Source organism: Oreochromis niloticus, linkage group LG6 (assembly GCF_001858045.2).
Source record: "Oreochromis niloticus isolate F11D_XX linkage group LG6, O_niloticus_UMD_NMBU, whole genome shotgun sequence".
NCBI lineage: Eukaryota > Metazoa > Chordata > Actinopteri > Cichliformes > Cichlidae > Oreochromis > Oreochromis niloticus.
The window spans coordinates 34,104,607-34,124,946 of NC_031971.2; the positions used below are offsets into that span (position 1 = coordinate 34,104,607).

At 39.3% G+C, this 20,340-nt stretch overlaps 2 protein-coding genes across 2 annotated transcripts in view; one reads left to right on the forward strand and one right to left on the reverse strand.

The window, feature by feature from the left end:
• The window catches only part of lg6h22orf23 (linkage group 6 C22orf23 homolog), an 11,999-nt gene extending 5,067 nt beyond the window's left edge, over positions 1-6,932 (reverse strand). The window contains exon 1 of the mRNA XM_019360022.2: positions 6,816-6,932. The gene's annotated coding sequence lies outside the window, so the exon portion shown is untranslated. The remainder of the gene's footprint in view (positions 1-6,815) is intronic.
• klf1 (Kruppel like factor 1 (erythroid)) lies at positions 253-3,732 on the forward strand. Its single transcript, XM_003453807.5, has 3 exons — positions 253-630; positions 1,812-2,676; positions 2,765-3,732. The coding sequence occupies exons 1-3, from the start codon at positions 556-558 to the stop codon at positions 2,938-2,940; spliced, it is 1,116 nt and encodes a 371-aa protein (XP_003453855.1). The 5' UTR covers positions 253-555; the 3' UTR covers positions 2,941-3,732.
• Positions 6,933-20,340: the final 13,408 nt, after the last annotated feature.

Consider the following 20,340-nt stretch of genomic DNA (forward strand, 5'->3'; position numbering starts at 1 on the left):
GAGCATATTTACGTCAGTGACCATGTCAGGGATAATTTTAGCTTTTAATCCCAGCATGAGCGAAGGTTGTTTGGTCTTTCCTCATATATAAAAGGTGAGAGGACAGCCTGACGCTCAATGTTTTTTCATGTTTTATTGCTCTGAATCCCACACAACAGGAAGATAGTGTGCTGAGGTCAGATAGAGTTTCTTAGGGTTTATAAATGACCGGTCTTAAAGGAACCAGTGAAGTAATTTACACGTACGCTCCACCTCCTAACGGTCGAAACCAACATGAAAACGAGAGATTTGAAGTTAGACTTGCAGCTGACAGAGATAGACAAGAGAGAGGAGGGAGAGATAGCAGGCAAGCAATGACGAAAAGGAGGCAGCTCTCTGTGGCCTGTTTGCACTGAGTGGACTGTAACTGGGATGAGAGGCCTGATGAGCTGCAGTCTGACTTCCTGTTAGCGGTGGGTGAGGTGGGCATGTAAAAAAAAACCAAAACAGAAGTATCCAAAAGAAAAGAGAAACTTTCCTGTTGTTGTTACACCTGCTGCCATATCAGAGTGCTTGATGGCTGTTACCCAGGCTGTGCTCCCTTCCTTCAGCTCCTTCTCCAACCTCTCTCACTCCAGTGACAATATGAAAGTAAGTAGCATGTTCAATTCAAATATTTGATTCTTTTAGCGAAATATAGTGACTCACCTTTCATGTAGTGTGACCATTTAATATTTATGTGTCTGCTTTTACTACGAAAGTGACTGAATAATGCTCAAAATTAAACTGCTACAAAAATGACTTGTAAGTTTTTATTTGTTCTGAAGGGCTCTAAAAATATACTGCATACAGTTTCAAGATGAACTTAAATGAAATTTTATTTACACTTGGTAGCTTTTTGTAAAATCTTGCTCTTGTTCCAACTGAGTTCATTTGTTGTATTGTGCATTGTGCTGCTTTATATGAAAAAGCAATGAAATCACAATGTAAAGAAAGTCTGCAGGGAGCAAAACTGTTGGCTTAATAAATAATTTATTGAATATCTTTAACGATAGCTTTGGATTTGTATTAGAATAATACACGTGTGTGAGAGCCATCAGCATTTATCACCACATTGGGCGGAAATCCATGCATTTTTTTGTTGTTTCTGGCAACCTGAAAAACTAAATTTACTATTACGTGAAAGAAACTAAACTAAACTAAATAACTAATAAAGAAAAATTACCCAGCTTGTGATTTTCCTTAACTGCTCAGTGGCTTTGCAAAGTCTGAAAGTTTTACAATTGAATAACAGTCATTAATAATTCAAATTTGTAACAAAACCCAGGAGTGGAAATGTCCATAAAGACAGAAGTATGTTGAGACGGAAGCTGTTCTTTGTATACAGAATTTAAAATAATATTGTTGTAGTTCAAAAATACTCTACACTTGAGGATTTGTGGCTTTGCAGATCCACTGTGATCGATAAATTGTAATGTACATGTGATAACAAAAGTCTGTCTGTACATAGAAAAACCGACACATATTATTGAAATTACACATAGTTTTCTCAAACCACCTCACAGTGGTTATTACGCAACAGTTTTACTGGTCTGGTCCGTTTTAAATCAGATTAGCCGCTTTGTGGCCCTAAGCAAGAAGCTTGACTCACTGGTGCAAATGCTAGGAAAATCTACTCATTCTATGAAATTCATCTGAATTTATTATGGGCTTATATTATTATTTAGTTATTCTGAGGTAGACAAAATAAGTAATCTAGTTTGTTTGTATATTTGGAAAATACCTCTGTGAACATTTAAGGATGTTCTTGGTTTTCATAATCTCTCCAACAGGTGTGTAAGTCAGATGGGTCTCTCCCTTTAGACTCTCCAAGCACTAAACTTTCACCAAAGACCTCTGAGGAACTGCAGGTCTCTCAACAAATGGCAGAGGAGCTCCTGGATGATGACAGCCAAGCATCTTGGGACATTGAGTTCCTGCTGTCAGAGTGGAGCAGCCCTTCCCCCGACCCCAGCCCCTCTCTCAACAACAGCAACCAACTGCTTCCGCAGTTTGACCCAAACACTGCATACCAAGAGACGAGCGTGCTTAAGGACCCATCAGGACAGGAGAGTCTGCAGATGACCAGCGGCAGCCTCATGGCTGAGCTCATGTCCCCTGCTGAAACCACCACAGTCCAGCCAGAGCTGTACCAGCGTGGTTTTAATGACGATCAAACAGGTCGAACTTTATTTTCTAATGTGCATAACGTAAATCAGTTTGACTTCTCCCAAGGAGGAAGTGTTGAAAGACACAGCAGAGGAAGCCTCAGTAAGGTCGCATCATGGGACTTCAACCCCTACTATCACCACCACCAACAGCAGCAGCAGCAGCAGCCTCCAATGGTAGCCATCCCTGAAAACAGGTTCATCCGACCTCAGCCTGTGACCCCTGACCCTCGACACTACAGCTACTTGCCCCACTTTAACCACACTGCCAGCCTTTACTGTGACTACAACCACAGCCAGGGGCATTTGCCCCTGCACCAGCAGCCTCTGCTGGTTGGACAACAGCTGCCCCCTAGTGGGTTGGAAGGGAAGCGTGGCAGAAGAGCTACGGGGAAAAAGAGACCAGCCATCCACAGCTGTGAATACCCCGGCTGCAGCAAGACCTACACCAAGAGCTCGCACCTCAAGGCTCACCTTCGCACCCACACAGGTAACCAAAGAAACAACTGTGATCTTTAGTTCATGGTTTAAGTGATGCATTTTTAAAAACTACTATCTGCTTTATTATCTTTTATCAGGTGAAAAGCCTTACCACTGTTCATGGGAGGGCTGCAGCTGGAAATTTGCCCGCTCGGATGAGCTGACACGTCACTACCGCAAGCACACGGGTCAGAAACCGTACCAGTGTATGCTCTGCCAGAGAGCCTTCTCTCGCTCAGACCACCTGGCTCTGCACATGAAGAGACACAACTGAAGCTCTCACACAAATCAACACCTCTGCCATTATAAGACATTTTAATTAAAAAAGTAGACAAATTTTGTCTGATTTTAGGACCTCAAAAGTCATCTGGTGTAGATGTTTTTGGTATACTTACAAAACAAATGAGATAGGTCTAACTCAAAATCTAATTGAAAACCCTTCAACATAAGAAATGATTGATATCCGTCACTTAAAGAGTGACCATTAGTGATTGCTGAACCACCGGTAATTAGAGGAGTACTCCACAGAAAAAAGATGGAGCAGGGGACTTGCAGCAGGCACTGTAGCAAGTTTATCTCCTTTGACTCTCTCCATTACACATATTTTAATTTTGAGAACCTTCAGTGGTGTTTCCCTGTTCTTGAAGGGCACCACTTCTATGTTTTTATTATAAAACTCTGCTGTAGTAGCATTGCATGAGTCACAGTTCAAAACAAAACTTCGTCTTATACTAAATCTTGGTGCAGCGCCTCAGGTTATCCCTGGTCTCAAAGAAGCCAGCTTTACCGTGACTGGCTGCTCGTCATAACCAGAACATCTGAACAGCACATGTGTGGGGCTTTTGTGCTAAGATGACAATTTTAGAGATATCTACCACTGTGACATCATACAAAAGAACCTGTAGAAACTGAGAGTCTGACGCCTGAACATTTAGCTGATAGGATTACTCACATATACACTGACCTCAATATGTGAAACTTTAGCCTTATTTAACATGAGCATCCACCATTGTTGACAGAAAATATTAGATAGACAGATAATATTGGGTACCCTTTAACCATCTCATCTACATATCTGAGCACAACAGTTACCTTAAACCTTAAATCAAAGACTTAGTCCTAACTTAACCAGGCAGCATGTCAACCAGAAGAAGATAACCTTTGTAAAATAAGCATGTCTAAAGCTATAAGAGCCGCTTTTACAAACACTGTACACACTGTGGGTTTACAGACAGTGGACTTAAACACTAACAAAAGACCTAAAAGTGTTTGTAACATTGGTTACAAGATGATACACAATAGTGTATCCAGAACTCACAGCTTATTTTATTTATTTATTTAGGACAGTGCATGCTAATGAACATAAATGTAAAAACAAATTACATGAATGTAAACATGCCAGATTATAGCCAAAGGCTAATTTCCATCTGTTGTCCACATAAAAAATAGACATAAAAATTCATCATTCATTCATAATAAAAACTTCATCACCAAACTTACACATACACACCATTCTGTTCCCAAATAAAACATTAAAACTATACAACTCATACATGATCACACACTTGATTTGTCCATAACCAGTTTTTAAGCTTTGCCTTAAACAAATTGAAAGTCGAGCATTCTCTAATGGGTTGAGGAAGACTGTTCCACAGATGGCCACCCTGGACAGAGAGGACATTCTGCCCAAATGCTGTCCGTCTGTGAGGTATAAACAAGTCTCCTCGGGTTGTAGCTCGAGTGGTCCTGTCTGAGCTTTCTTTATGCCTAATGAACTGCTTTAGTGGTGGTGGAGCAAGGGAGTGTAAGACTTTATATATTAAACAGACTCTTTTAAGTTTCATTAAGTTATTAAGCTTACTGAACAAAGCCACGAGTGCTTATTAGCCATGCTAAATTCTGTTTCCCTTACAGGCAAAGTAAGATGAAGTACTGATATTTGGCAGATTTTGGCCAAGTGCAAATATCAATGTCCCCCCTTTTTTAAAAAAAAATCCCCCCCCCCCCCTTTTGTGCAAAGGAAAGAAAGAATACTGCACTGCAGTATGATTTTATATCCTTACAAAGTATCTTATAACTAAAAATCTATTACACTGGGTTCACAGTTTAAAAGGACCACAAAACTGTTGTGGCACAACAGTTAAACATCATGCAGTCAGAAAGAGAAATACTGACCCATACCCATGAGCTGGTGTGTCCAAAATGGTAATAGAATTATGCCTTAAATTATATGTAAAGCAAACTAATATGGTTTTTGTTTTGTTTTTGTTTTTGTTTTTTTACATATTTTTATTTAAGTATAAGCATTTGCTAAAGCTGTAAATAATCAGCATTTTTCTGAGCTCTCTATTGTCATTAAAAATAACATATTTATTGTCACGATCTTTTACATCAGCAGAAGATACTATATTATTTGTAAAATATTTTTATTTCAAAAGAGCGTTGTTAGCATTGTTATGTTAAGAATTGTTAATATTGTCTTAATTTCAACAATAAAGACTTTTAATTCTGTAAAACTGTTTGCCAGTCGAGCCTGATTCAAAAAAAATAAAATAAAAAAAAATCACAAAACCATAAAGCTGGGACTTCAAAATTATTAAGAAATACTATGATATTTGTCAGCAATGGATTTTTTTTTTTTCAATTAATGGTTTATTAGTTACTTTACTACTCTTTTTGCACAACAGGCTACAATTGATGTCCGTGTCAGTACTGCAAAACTGCATTTTTCAGTCATTCAGTATGTCAAACTGGACCTTCCAGTGGGCCGGTTCTCGTCCGTGGGCTGAATGTTTTACACCCTGCCCTTAAATATTGTTTTCCTTACAGCAAGATTAGGAAGAATTGTCCGTTACAAGTCATTTGGGGTTATCAAAGAGAGTAAAAACACGTTTTCCATTTTCCAAGAGTGAGAAAGCACTAAGGTTAATATCAGCATTTGACCTCTAGATGTCAGTGTTCTGTTATCACATCGCTCCTCCAGGCTGCAGGCAGGTATCAGCAGGCTGTAGGCGGCTGTGTCTGCTGTGTTTCTAATCTGGGTAAGGGTGAGGTAAGGATGGGGATCGGCTTATGTAACACGGTGCACTGATTCATCCTGATTATGTCAGATGATGGAGTTCATCATCACATTAAGACGCTTCCTCTCCCTCCATCTAACAAATACATACAATGTTGTGTACCGCATAACCTCAGGGAAGACAAACAGACTCACAACCTCACACACTTACCAGCATCTACAACACATGCTTAAGCATACACATTCAGCAATGAATCTGCAGTGCAGTTTTAAGAAAAAACACTGCTGACCTAATGTGATCCACAACAAAGCATTAATATTGACAGTATTTTTAGTTGCATAAAAGATCAGAGAGATTCCGAGGCTTTGGTAAAACCTCGAAAAACAAAAACAAACCAAAAAACAGGGAAAAGCACTAAAGCGGATTTGGTGCATGAACATATTTTAAAATGAGAGATATTCATTTTAAAATCAATTATTGTAATTGCAAGTTTCCACTTTGTAAATGGGTTTAACTTCCAGAGCATGATACTGAAGTGATGTAATTTTGTACAAAAGCCTGTTTGTAACTTTTTATAAATTTACCTGGAAATACTGAGTCCTTCGACAGACTCAATAAAATCCACGAAATTCCTCTTTAATAATATGGAAGTCTGACGTACAGTTAATTTAACCCTCATGTTCTGGATTTTCTGGTATGTGAATAGTAACAGTTATATCTTTACCTCTCATGAGACCAGTTATGCAATCATACAAATGTTCTGCAGGACTACAAGGAGCCCAACCAAGGCAACGGTTAGTTTTAGAGTTTGATCTGTACTAGAGATTACGACTGAGCTGCTGCAGCTAGCTCCACTTTGATGTGCTATCATGGCTAAGACTGGGTTCTTAATCCTGCTAATCGGGGACAACATAATGAATGTTGAGCAGAGACGTTAACTAGCTAGTACATGCATCAACACATAAATGCCTTAATCAGAGCCTGAAATAGCTACATGAAGTTAATAGTAAACGATGCCATCTAAGAGCTAGAAAGTCCTTAAAAGGGACCTAATATGCTCATTTCCAGCTCCATAACTATATTCTTGGTGGCTTTGTATGACCAAAAGTTCAAAATAAACCTTATTTACCTTATGCTTGGTCTTGGTGCAGTCCTCCCAGTTTATCATGGTCTACTATAACCTGTTTTGCTCTTGTTTTTTCTGATTGGGTGCCTTCCAAAAAACAGAAGGTTTGAACAGCACGTCGGCGGGGCTTCTGTGCACACAGCCAGAGCTTGAGATGAGCATTTTGGAGACTACTTGCAGATACACTCAATGCATTATTTTAAATTTTGGTCAGAATGAGGTCAGAAATGAAATGAGCAGAGCCAATGAGAAGTGATAAGAATTTAGTGATTTCGATTCTATTATCAATTCCAGTATCGATTCCTTATCGATTCTCTTATTGATTCTCATTGGCTCCACTTTGACGATGGCCACCATTGCTAAGCAGCATGTCAAAGACATTACATTCATGCAAATTAATGGCATGTTGTGGGTCAAATGTTTGTTCATGTTGGAGGTATTTCCCCTCTTTATTGTGATCACCATTGGGGTGATCACAACAGGTCCACCATTACTCAAAAAAGGTAATATATTGTACAGAACATTTTTCTTAAATGTTTGTTTTCTTAAAGTTATGTTACATAATTACTCCAAGCAGTAAGGAATTCATTATGCTACTTGTTTCATTACTTTCATCTTACTCTGTAAAATAGCTGAAATTCAGTGTCTCATAATTACCATTTAACACTACAGTCCCTCACAGCAACACAAATCCCTATCCTGATGAGGACACACACATCATCTTTCTCTTAGTATTTAGGTTGGAACACAAAGCCAACAGCACAAAGCGAAAATGAAAACCTGCCAAAGTGATTCTACTTTAGAAACATGACCAGGTAGAAATAGGGGCTGCAGCCTGACTGCTCATCTGTTACCTGTTGAAGTTCAGGGTCTGGCTGCTGTGCCGGGGCTGTGCTGGGTTCTTGGCTAGCTTTGTGTTAGCATGCTGTCTGTGTAGATCAGGCTTGGCCAACTCCAGGCCTCGAGGGCCAGTGTCCTGCATGTTTTAGATCTCACCCTGGGTCTACACACTTAAATCAAATGATTAGTTCATTACCAGGACTCTGGAGAACTTCAAGACATGTTGAGGAGGTAATTTAGCCATTTAAATCAGCTGTGATGGATCAAGGACACATCTAAAACCTGCAGGACACCGGGCCTCGAGACCTGGGTTTGGACACCACTGGTGTAGATGCTTGGAACGGGCTGAAGTTATTTTAGCAGCATAATGCAACTGTTGTGCTTGATGTACTGGATGCAGTTTGCACTTTACTCATCCTTTTGTGCAGCAAAAATAAAAGTAATGTCCATAACCACTATTTAATCTCCTCAGACACACAAACTGAAATCAGCTCAAAGAACCACAAGTGCAACTGGAACTGGAAAGCAGGATCATAGACAAGCAGACTAATTCAATTCAATTCAATTCAATTTTATTTATATAGCGCCAAATCAAAACAAAAGTCGCCTCAAGGCGCTTTATATTGTACAGTAGATAGCACAATAATAAATACAGAGAAAAACCCAACAATCATATGACCCCCTATGAGCAAGCACTTTGGCGACAGTGGGAAGGAAAAACTCCCTTTTAACAGGAAGAAACCTCCGGCAGAACCAGGCTCAGGGAGGGGCGGCCATCTGCTGCGACCGGTTGGGGTGAAAGAAGGAAAACAGGATGAAAGACATGCTGTGGAAGAGAGACAGAGATTAATAACAGATATGATTCGATGCAGAGAGGTCTATTAGCACATAGTGAGTGAGAAAGGTGACTGGAAGGGAAAAACTCAATGCATCATGGGAATCCCCGGCAGCCTACGTCTATTGCAGCATAACTAAGGGAGGATTCAGGGTCACCTGGTCCAGCCCTAACTATATGCTTTAGCAAAAAGGAAAGTTTTAAGCCTAATCTTGAAAGTAGAGATAGTGTCTGTCTCCCGAATCCAAACTGGAAGTTGGTTCCACAGAAGAGGGGCCTGAAAACTGAAGGCTCTGCCTCCCATTCTACTTTTAAATACTCTAGGAACAACAAGTAGGCCTGCAGTGCAAGAGCGAAGTGCTCTAATAGGGTGATATGGTACTACAAGGTCATTAAGATAAGATGGGGCCTGATTATTTAAGACCTTGTATGTGAGGAGCAGGATTTTGAAATCAATTCTGGATTTAACAGGAAGCCAATGAAGGGAAGCCAAAACAGGAGAAATATGCTCTCTCTTTCTAGTCCCTGTCAGTACTCTTGCTGCAGCATTTTGGATTAGCTGAAGGCTTCTCAGCGAGTTTTTAGGACTTCCTGATAATAGTGAATTACAGTAGTCCAGCCTGGAAGTAATAAATGCATGAACTAGTTTTTCAGCATCACTCTGAGACAGGATATTTCTAATTTTAGAGATATTGCGCAAATGGAAGAAAGCAGTCTTACATATTTGTTTAATATGTGCATTGAAGGACATGTCCTGGTCAAAAATGACTCCAAGGTTTCTCACAGTGTTACTGGAGGCCAAGGTAATGCCATCCAGAGTAAGAATCTGCTTAGATACCATATTTCTAAGATTTTCAGGGCCGAGTACAATAACCTCAGTTTTATCTGAATTAAGAAGCAGAAAGTTAGCGGCCATCCAGGTCTTTATGTCTTTAAGACATTCCTGCAGTTTAACTAATTGGTGTGTGTTACCTGGCTTCATGGATAGATAGAGCTGCGTGTCATCTGCATAGCAGTGAAAATTTATGCTATGTCTTCTAATGATGTTGCCTAGGGGAAGCATGTATAATGTAAATAGAATTGGTCCTAGCACTGAACCCTGTGGAACACCATAATTGACCTTAGTGTGTGAAGAGGACTCTCCATTTACATGTACAAACTGGAGTCTATTAGATAGATATGATACAAACCACTGCAGTGCAGTACCTGTAATACCTACAGCATGTTCTAATCGCTCTAATAGAATATTATGGTCAACAGTATCGAACGCAGCACTGAGGTCTAGCAGGACAAGCACAGAGATGAGTCCACTGTCAGGACTGGACTACTGGAAACCGATTCTAGATTCCTATCCCTGAAGAAATCCAATGAGGTACATACACTTAAATATTTTTAATAAGTAGTGCTGAAAGTTCTACAATGTGTTTTAACTTGCTTACTGGCAGGGTGATGACTGGACTCCATCAGCCTTTTATGAGTGAGGGTTAAAAAGGATTTGTAGGACAGCACTCACTGGACTGAGACTGAAAAGGTCTCAACCAAGTAGGAGCCCCTGTTAAAAATAAACACCTTCGAGCTCAACTGAAATTTGCAGCTGCCCACATGGACAACAAATAAGACAAAGGTTGAACCATTTGTCCACAAAGACATTAGGTATGTTTCAGAAAAGTAAAGGTCAAGCTTTCAAACCTAAAAATGCTGCACCAGCTAACAAGCTTGGTGGTGGCATCATCATGTTCTGGAGCTATTTTACTGTCAGTTGAGCTGGTTCATTGCACAAAGTGGATGAAATAATAAAGAGGAGATCTACCTCCAAATTCTTCAACTTTACCTCAAATCAACAGCTAAAAAGTTAAACTTGGATACAGTTGGATTTTCTAGCAGGACAATAATCCCAAACACCCATCAAAACTGTCATAACCAATGAGGCAGGCTGGACTGAAAACGCAAGCTAACATGAAGCTGTGGAATGGCCTTGCCTTCATCCAGATCTGCACCAAGAAACAAACCAGTTTAAGTTAACTCTAGAAATTCTGACATAAGACAGGTCAAATACCCAACCAGAATTATGCCACAAGCTTGCTGACAGCAACCAAAAAGAGTCTGGTCATGGTGCAGCTTGCTAAGGGACACTAAACCAAGTATTCGTAGGAATGTATATGCATAAATTCAAACTTGTGCAACCTTTTTTAAGTTGTGAAAGAACAATTCAAAGAAATAATTCAAAGCCCCAAATTACCATCTTATTCATGCCCATGATGAGTGCATCTAAACTAGTGACCACAGCTGTATTAACATATAAAATATGACCAATATTAAATAGGCCTCTTTTGGCCTTGACCGTATGTCATTACATAATCAAGGACTCATACACAGCCATGCAAAATGCAAGGTGCAACGTAAGGTGTTCTGCCACTGGGATCAAACCACCAACCCTGTCATAAGATGGAAAAACCTGCTTTATTACCCGAGCCACACCACCCTCAAGCAATCTTGATAATTTTAGAGCTGATAATAATCTGTTCTTCACTCATACAAAAGATGTTCCACATCATCAGATAAATCACGTCACAAATATGTTAGTGATGGTCATGAGGCTCCATCTGCAGTCTATTTTAGTGCAGTGTTCAAGGGTAAGTGATTTGGGATTTAGAGGTGACATGAGGATAGAGGCTCTGGCCTGTAGTGCCCTGAAAGAACAAACAAACTCTGAAACAAATCTGCTTTCTACTTCCATGTTCTACTTCCTCCTTTCATGGTTACATAATGTTATAGCTTTAGAGAGGGTACGTTAACCCATTGATTGGAGTGATCCTATCTCTGAGCATGACAAGAGTGTACTAAACAAAGACATTATTATAATGCATGTGACCAGGCCAAGGCTTAAACACCATGTGGCACAAACAATGACAGTAATGTAATGTTTTTCAGTGCATTTGATTTCTTTTAGCTTATTCCACCACATTTTTTTCTAAATCCCCAATGCAAGGTCATTAATGGAAAAGACTCATTAAATAATTTGATTTGATTGTTTTATATAAAGACGGATATTTTCTTCCTCCCCACCACCCACATGAACCACAGAAAACAATTTGAATGCTGCAGTGGAAGAAAGGTTTACTGAGGACAGAAGCATAATTAAATCCTCCTCTTTCTTGTTGTTTTTCCCCCCCTAACAAGATACGTCATTTCAGTCACTTATTTAATCAAATTAAGGAGAGGGAGAAGGAAGCGAGGAAACTTTCCAGATAAGCAAGCTCACATCTGGAAGTACCGAGAGTTATATTTTAATAAGCATCAAAATGTAACTTTAGAACTCAAAACAAAAAACAAATACTTTCGCTATACCTGTTTTACTTGATTTCCCTCCCATATCTATATATTGTATACTTCATTAATTCCATTTAATATATTTACTTAAGCTTTTTTCATAGTTTACATCCTTTTATATCCCTTTAAATGTTGGGCAGCTTTTAAGGATTTTGAGTCTTAATGCATTAAGACTCAAAACCCCTTAGACAGCTACTCTAGACTCTACAGATTCTCAGATTAAGCTTCCTTGAAAATGTGCAGTCAGAAGTCAAGAAAAATTGGGACATTTTCAGATACCTAAACACTAAATTGCAACTGAATTGCAGTGCTGGAAAGGTAAAACACGTCATCTGAATAGTAACGCTGTGTGAACTCTGCAGATCAACCATATTGCTACTATTTTGTATTTATTTATTTAAACAGTGGAGCCATTCATATCACTAAAATACACATGTGGAAACACGCTCACATGCAATATACACACAGTATATTATAGAATTAATATTTTAGGATATCTGCTTCTCCAATGAGCGTTGTATAAATGGATTTTCTCTGCATTATTAAATCCCGCTATTTCAGGCCTCTACAACATCTGTATTTTTTACGAAACAAAGGTAGCATAATTTTGGACTGGTAACTGTCCATATGGTATACAATATAAGGATTTCTAAATGATGATAGAGTAGTCCCACTCAGTGTGTTTGTTCTCTCTCTCATCGAATTCAGTTTGATTATTTTAAGCCAGTATGAATGTGTGGAATTATTTACTCTTTGTCTGCAGTTACACAACCTCACATAATGAGAATCTTGGCCTGCTGTCCGAGAGCAGGATGAGGATTAGAGCGCTGAAAGCCGCTGCAGCACTGAGACTGTTGAGAGGGACTGCGAGTCCAAATGAATCAAAGGAAAAGCTGGGAGAGGGAAGAGGGAGAAAGACGGAGCGGGAGGAGGGGGGGGTTATCCGCCTGATTTGAACTTGAGCATACACACACAGAGTCAAACAAGGCCACAGAACACTCTGTGCACCGGCAGTCAATTACTTTGTACCTTTGTTTTTCAAAGAGCTAATGAGGCTTTGCGTACACATGAATGCATATGCAACAGGGAGGCTTCGCTGACATAATGAACCGCCTGTTTTTAAATTTTAATCCATGCATTTAGTATGGCAACTTGATAAAACTAGGAGACTCACAACTGCAATAAAAATGGCCGCAGCAGAGGCAAAATGATCCTCTTTTAGTCTTTAGACTGTTACTGTTAGGTCTCTGACCCAGCGTTTTCAGTTTACGTTTTGAGTTCTTAAGTTATCCCTTTAAATTTTCAGTAATAGGATTATAATTGGTTGCCTTTAGTTTAGTTATTTTTCACTTAGGTCTTCTGTGTTAGTCTGTCATGTTTGTCTTGTTGTTCATGTTGTTAAGCTCGTGTTGTCATGGCTGCATTCCACTCTGTTTCCTGTTTTACTGTGAAAGTCCCTGTCCTATGTGCAGTGTGTCTAGTTTTGCTTCCCCTTGTCTGTTAGGTCTGATTTGTCCCAGCTGTGTTCCCACCTGTTCCCCATCCCCTCATTATCTCTCTGTGTACTTAAGTCCTCTGTCCTCCTTTGTTTGGTGTCAGGTTGTCTGTTGTCCTTTGTGTCATGGTTCCAGCTTCCATGTGTCCACGTCAAGCTTCATGTTTTGGGTTTTTAATGTTTATCTTTAGTTTCCCTTGTTTAGGTTATTGTTTAGCTTCATCTCTGCCTTTTGTTTTGTAATGTTTCATCAGCCACGTTAAACGGCTCGCTTTTTGTTCCCATTAAGTTTGTTTCCACGCTTTGGTTTGTCTGCACTTGGGTCCACTATTTGCACTCCACACAGTTTGCCTCTGCACACTGTGACAGTTATAGTTATTTCTGACTCCAGAGTAGCTTTGCATGATTCACAGTTTATAATAATCCTTTTCTTCCATTGTGCCTCCATGCAGGTCCGTGGTTTCTTGTCAAACAACAAGTTTTGAAACTTAAACCCTACAGTAAAACATTATATGTAACAAAAAAAAAAAAAAAAAGTCACCGGGTTTAGTTTGTTAAATACAGCAGATTAAAAGTGTTCTTTTGGAGAAATCAGTAACTAAAAGCATCCCAGATTATTTATACTGCACTTAATGATTGATAATGCAAAACTCCAGTTTTCTCAGAAAGCTTCATATGCCCCTAATTAATTTTTTTAAATACTTTTTGAAGAGGAAATAAATGTAATTTTCATTTGCTTTTTTTTAAAACTGTTTTTACATGCTGCTGGTTACTCACAGTATACACAATAGCATAAATGTGCTAACCAGCTATGTGATTTCAGTTCACTTCAGTTTATTTTTATACCCCAATGTCACATGTGGGGGTTAAAAGGGCATCACAGGCATAAAAACATATGAAGCCAAAAATGGCTGATAGGTTGTCTACACATCAGAACAGATCTTTAAACAAAACTATTATCTGCATCTGGCATGTTCCTGAATGGGGATGACCCTTATCAGTACAGTAGTATTATTAAACTGGTATTTAATACATCAGAATTAAAAAAGGGTATCTGGAAATTACTGTCAGAGTTTGCTTCCTTAAGATTTTGGGGTAGGCTGTTCCAGAGTTTGAGAGCATGAACTGCAAAAGCTACAGTATTTAGTAGCTAATGATATGGCAGGGGTCTATCAAATATAAGATGACCAGAGACTATAAGATTTTGTATCGAAGTAAAAGTATTTTAGAATCACTTCTGTAGGATTCTGGAAGCCTACACTCTTTGCTAAGAGCGGACATGTGTTACTGGTTTCTAACGCTGACATTTTTATGAGTAAATTTATACTCCATGTAACTGGTGAACTCTGTGATACTAGATCAGGTGGTTTACAAGGTTCATATGAGGACTCAAAATGTTATTACGCGCGTTGATATTTTGCACAATATTTCAGTTACATAATCCCCGGTGCAGAGTGGACACGTCGCCAACGAAGCATGTCCACTGATGCTAGTTGATGTTATGACTTTAATCTTTAGTTCAATACACAGGGACACGATAAAAGTCATGGTGGATCAGAGCAGGTGTTCAGAGGTCAGTGTGTTTGCACACCTACACAGTCTGTGATTATAAACTAACTATTGTAAATTACTTTGTTTTGAGAGACATGAACGAGTTAAAGCAAATCCATTTGGTACTGAAGAATAGTTATATCCAACTGTTTTGAAAATACAGAACACAAAGTGCTGAATTAATTATAAAGGACACTTAACTTTAGACATTTCTCCAAAAAACTCAATTTAAATTGGAAACAGTTTACATTAAAGGTTCTATAATCCATCATGACTCTTGTGATGGCAGAGCTGTACCTCAGGCCTACATGGCAATGTACCAATACCTGCTGGGAAGATTACCATGGACTTTGACACTCATGTTCAGCTCCCCTTCTGTGTGAATTTAACCTTATTTACAGTTTGCTGCTCATTCAGCTCAATGTTTTGCTCTAGCCTCCAAAACCTCCATGGTACGTTGCAGCAATGCAACCCTGGATCGTATCTGCTCTGTAAAGTTCGTAGAAACATTTCCACATTCACACTGTAGTCACCAAATTTTTGGTGAAAAAAAAAAAAATATAGTGAATTTTAGTTCATGGGTCCACATTTCTCTCAAGCGGGTGGGAACAGCAAACCTGTTACATAATAGGGTGACCAGACCTTGCAAATGGAGTATGGGGCAAAAAGTATGTTTGTTTTTGACAATGCTGGACACATTAGAAATGCTGAGAGGCATTTGGCGTATAAAGGTCATGTTTTATTTGAATGGAAACTTACCAAGTGTTATTAGAAAGCTCGACGGTAAGATAAAGTTGTTGTCACCATGGCGATCCAGTCAGAATGCAAAGAAAACAGCCATCAATGATTGTGCAGTGGGACTGGCTTTATTTCACTTTACATCAAAGGTAACTTAATTTAAAGACACACATGGGCTGCAAAACTCTGAAGACAAAAATATGAACACTATTAAAGGAAAGTAAATTTTAGTCGTGTGCAATAGTCTTCATACTTCTAATACTTTTGAAGGTATTTCCACAAAATAAAAATGCCTGAGTTCAATTCCACCATCAGGCCGGGGTCTTGCTGTGTGGACTTTGCATGTTCTCCACGTGTTTGAGTGGGCTCTCCCCGGGTCCTCCAGCTTCCTCCCACAGTCCAAAGACATGCACTTAGTGGGGATAGGTTAATTGGAAACTCTAAATTGCCCATAGGTGTGAATGTGGGAGGGAATGTCAGTGTGAATGGTTGCCTGTGTATATGTGTTTGCCCTGCGACAGACTGGCGACCTGTCCAGGGTGTACCCTGCCTCTCGCCCTAAGACAGCTGGGTTAGGCTTCAGCACCCCCTGCGTCCCTGAAATAGGTCAAGCAGAAGCGGATGGATGGATGGATAAAAATGCTGTGAACTCTTTAAGTTGCTATTTTGTTTAGTAAGGTCACTGAAGCAATGCATCTATAAACTGGTGGATCTCAGGCATATCCAGATTTTTCATAAGACTCGCAAAGTTAGTGACAAAAACACGAAAACCATTCTCTGGATTTGCATGGCTGGTGACTTTGTGGTGGCCTGCATTTTTCCATGTTGGGCATTTTGCAGATAGTATACAATGATGGTCCGTCAACCTGCCTGAGAACCATAATAGCATCCTCTCATTAAAGCCATTCAGTGTCTGTCTTCATGCTAAACAGAATGTGGAACATTGTCTTAATATTTGGGACAGTGGGACAAGGGATAAAAAGTGCTGTACAGTCCTACATAAAGTGGGACATCCAGTTGCTGTGTTGCATAATACCCTATGAGAAATAAACACCACTCAGTTTTTCATTCATTTTATTGTAAAGAAATACAAGTACTGCTTTTTCATTTACAAAACAGATCAGCAGCATGAGAAATCTTAAGAAAAATAAATGCATTGCCAGCAGTATTTCTCAGTCCTTCCATATTCAGTCAGTGTATATTACAAAGAAACACAAACACTGACACAACTCCTTGGCCTGACTACCTTGCTTTGATGTGGTATAACAGGACATAGGTCATATTTTTGTCTGTGAGAAAACTTCAAAACTAACAATAATTCAGGCCTCTGGCTTGGATGAAATGATGAAATTTGGACAACAGTTCCCATGACTTGATGTGATTTTGTAACATAATGCTTCTTTGTGCCAAATTCAGTGAAAAATGATGCCCTCATGCACTGCTCTTTTCCCATTATACATATCCTACTTTTGGGCTTGATTGGACCCTTTGACCAGTCGTTTCTGACTCTGGGCCGAGTCTTTGACACCCAGCATAGATCTGCATAAATTAAATGAAAAGTGTTGCCTTGTTTAATGGAAACTAAAGAGGCCGACACAGAAAAAGGAGAGGTTCAGTGTGAAGAACTCCCATGTGCAAGGAGGAAGTATCACTGTGCGGCACAACGCTTATGGAACAGTGTTCCTTTTTTCTGCAAAAACTCACCCCAACTGAACTTTCAGCATGGCACAGTCCTCACATGCACTTTCTCTGAGTATTATGCAACAGCTTGCTACCCCATTTACACTAGCTTTCAGGACAAAGTCTCCATACAGATGTCTTTACATTTTTCATTTACAGGACTAAATAATTTACAGATTAGCTCATAGGTGTAGTAACTCTGTGATTAGCTTCTCTTGTTCTTAACACAGCAAGGCTATAGTCCTGAAAGAGAGAAAACATACATGGTGAGCTACATTACACAACTATGCTGCCTAACAACCTAATGTTGTAATGGAAAGAAAAACAGAATCATATTGTCTATGTGCTAATTTGAATTTAAGAGACACAAAAAAGCATGCGCACAGTATTTTTTTCCCATGTTTCTGTGTACCTTGAACTGCCCGTTAGCGGTGCTTACTTGGAAAGAGCAAATGAGGACAACTTAAGCAACCACGAGCACTGCCCACACAGGCTTTGGCAAACCTTATGACCTCATGTAAAAACATAATTAGACGAAACAAAGCAGTTAATGAAAATCTGCTTTTCTCCCCAAGCTTCCATAACAAATATTTATACTTAGTTATATCTTCTAGGTTAGACAGCCATTCCAATTCTTATTTTTGAGAGGCCTTTATGGAAACCCAAGTTAAATTAAATATTTTGTTTACTTAAGTGGTAATAAAGATAAATGGCATGCAGTTTCTGGGATTTCTAAAGCAGCACTTCCAGGTACAGCTATAAGGGTAAAATTGATGTTGTTGTAGAACATACAATATTCAGCACTTAAAGCCCCCGAAAGGTAGAGTGAATAACATCATTATCTCAATATAATAGGACTTTGATACATCAGAGCAACTCTGACGAGGACCAGACTGTGATAACTAGAGAAATGGTTTCCAAAGTGGGGTCTGGGGACTCCTAGGAGTCCATGATTCATAGCCCAGGGATCCAGAGAAAAAGAAGTAGTAACTGTAAAAGTTTTTTGCCACATTAAAGAGTGTTTATCTACAGATGGGTACTAAAGTTTTAGGACATTTTCTAGTGTTATTGACCACCCAAAGTGCATAAACCAATCACACACATTCACACAGTGCTATTTTATATGCACTTTAAGCATTGCACACACCCACACACACCGATGGGAATCGGGGTAAACTGGGGTTCAATATCTCACACACTTTCAGACTTTCTCACTGACTTTTTCCACAGCAGCACTTGGTTCTAACATCTGTCTATTTAGAGCAAGCGTTGCTCTTGAAACTTGGAGAAAGCCTCCAAGTGGCTTTAGAACAAGAGAGCAGAACTGTGCTGTAGCACGGGGCTTGGATATGAGCCGAGGCTTGATCACCCCTGGCTGGGTCACCCAGGTGAGGGTGTTTGAAGACAAAAGAACTCTAACAACTCTCTGTACAAATAGTGTTTCTTTAAACCTGTCTGATTAGTGATTATTGATTGATTAGCAGACAATCCACTCTACCCCCTGAGGCACAGCTGAGCCCGTTAGTAGAAATGGTTGCAGCTATTCTGTTAGAAACATTTTAATTCAGTCTCTTTGTCAGAGACTCTCAGGTCTTGTGAGGTGTTTCCTGGCATGATGTTGGACCAGGGTACCATGAACAAGGCGGCCTAATCTGAGAGGCTATTACGTGTTGTGGGTCACTGGGAACATAATTTACTTGGTGAAGTAGTAGAAACAGGAAGTGTTATGTGACAAAAACAAGCTTATGGAGGTAATATGATGACAAGGTCACTGGCCTCAGGTTTTTGCTGTTTCATTTTTTTTTAATTCTTGGTTAATATGTTTGAGTTGGGCTTCTGTGGTGTTTTGTCACTTCAAGTGTTTGAAATTTTCATTTTTTGTGGTTGCTGGATTTCTGGGTTTCTATTTTGATTTCTTTACTCTGGTAAAATGCAAGTTTTGTTTCTAGTGACATCTTTGAGTCTTTAATTCCTGTTTTACTGTGTGGTTGTTCCAGTAATGAGTTTCTGTTTTGTATGTATGTATGTTTTGGTTCATGTTTTGGTTTCTGTTGGTAGTAGTTGAAGTTCCCTCAGTGTTTCTCTATCTGCTCTTTTCTCTGTGTCTGCTCTGTATCATCCAGTGTTCCTTAGTCTTTGTCTTAATGTTTACTGTTAGTTTTTTTCTCTACATGTTCAGTGTGTTTCCTTATCTTGTACTTGCTCAGTCTCCTTTGGTTTGGTTTGTCCTTCTTTTTGTCCTGCGTTTGTTATGCTTCCTATTTGTCTACTAATTGTTCTGACTGTCCTCACCTGTATGTGATCCCCCCCCCATGTTTTTGTGGATTGCTGTTTATTTATTTCATTGACTATGTTATTTTTCAACTTACTGTTACATCCTATTAGTAAAAACACCTTTAAAATCTGTCTCCTGCTTTTTGGTGCGCTCTCTAATTGGTGAAATTTCTTTAACATGGTTTTGTAAGACCTTACAGTCCTTCATAGTGACATAATTCCCAGTGGTCTCTTTCAGCAGGACAATGTGACATTGCAAATTTGAAAAAGCATTGTCTAAACATGCCAAAGAGAAACCACAGACCTTCATTCAATCAGATCAAACCTCTATGTATAGTATGTCACCCACTGGTTACAGGACTTAAAGGATCTGCTGCTAACCCCTCGAACAGGACACTTTCAGATGTTGTGTGCCTCCAAAGGTCAAAGCTGTTGGAGTGTATCATTTTAATCTGTTAGAGGAATCCTAATGACTGTGATTGATTCATAAATTTCTATAGTGCCAGTTCTTAACAACAGTTATTTAAATATTGCTTTGGTAGGTTAAAGACACTTTTAGAAAGAAAACACCAAAATTCAGTCAGTCCCCTATGACAAAGCACCTGGCAAGAGTGGGAAAGGAGAACGCCATTTAAACAGGAAGGGATCTTCAGCAAAGCCAGGGTGCAGTAGGGGAAGCCATTTACCTTGTTTGGTTGGGGTTTGAGGGCACAAAAAATATGAGGAAAATGGATGGGGTGGGATTTACTGCTGTATCTGCTGAGGTTTAATCAAAAAAGATATCT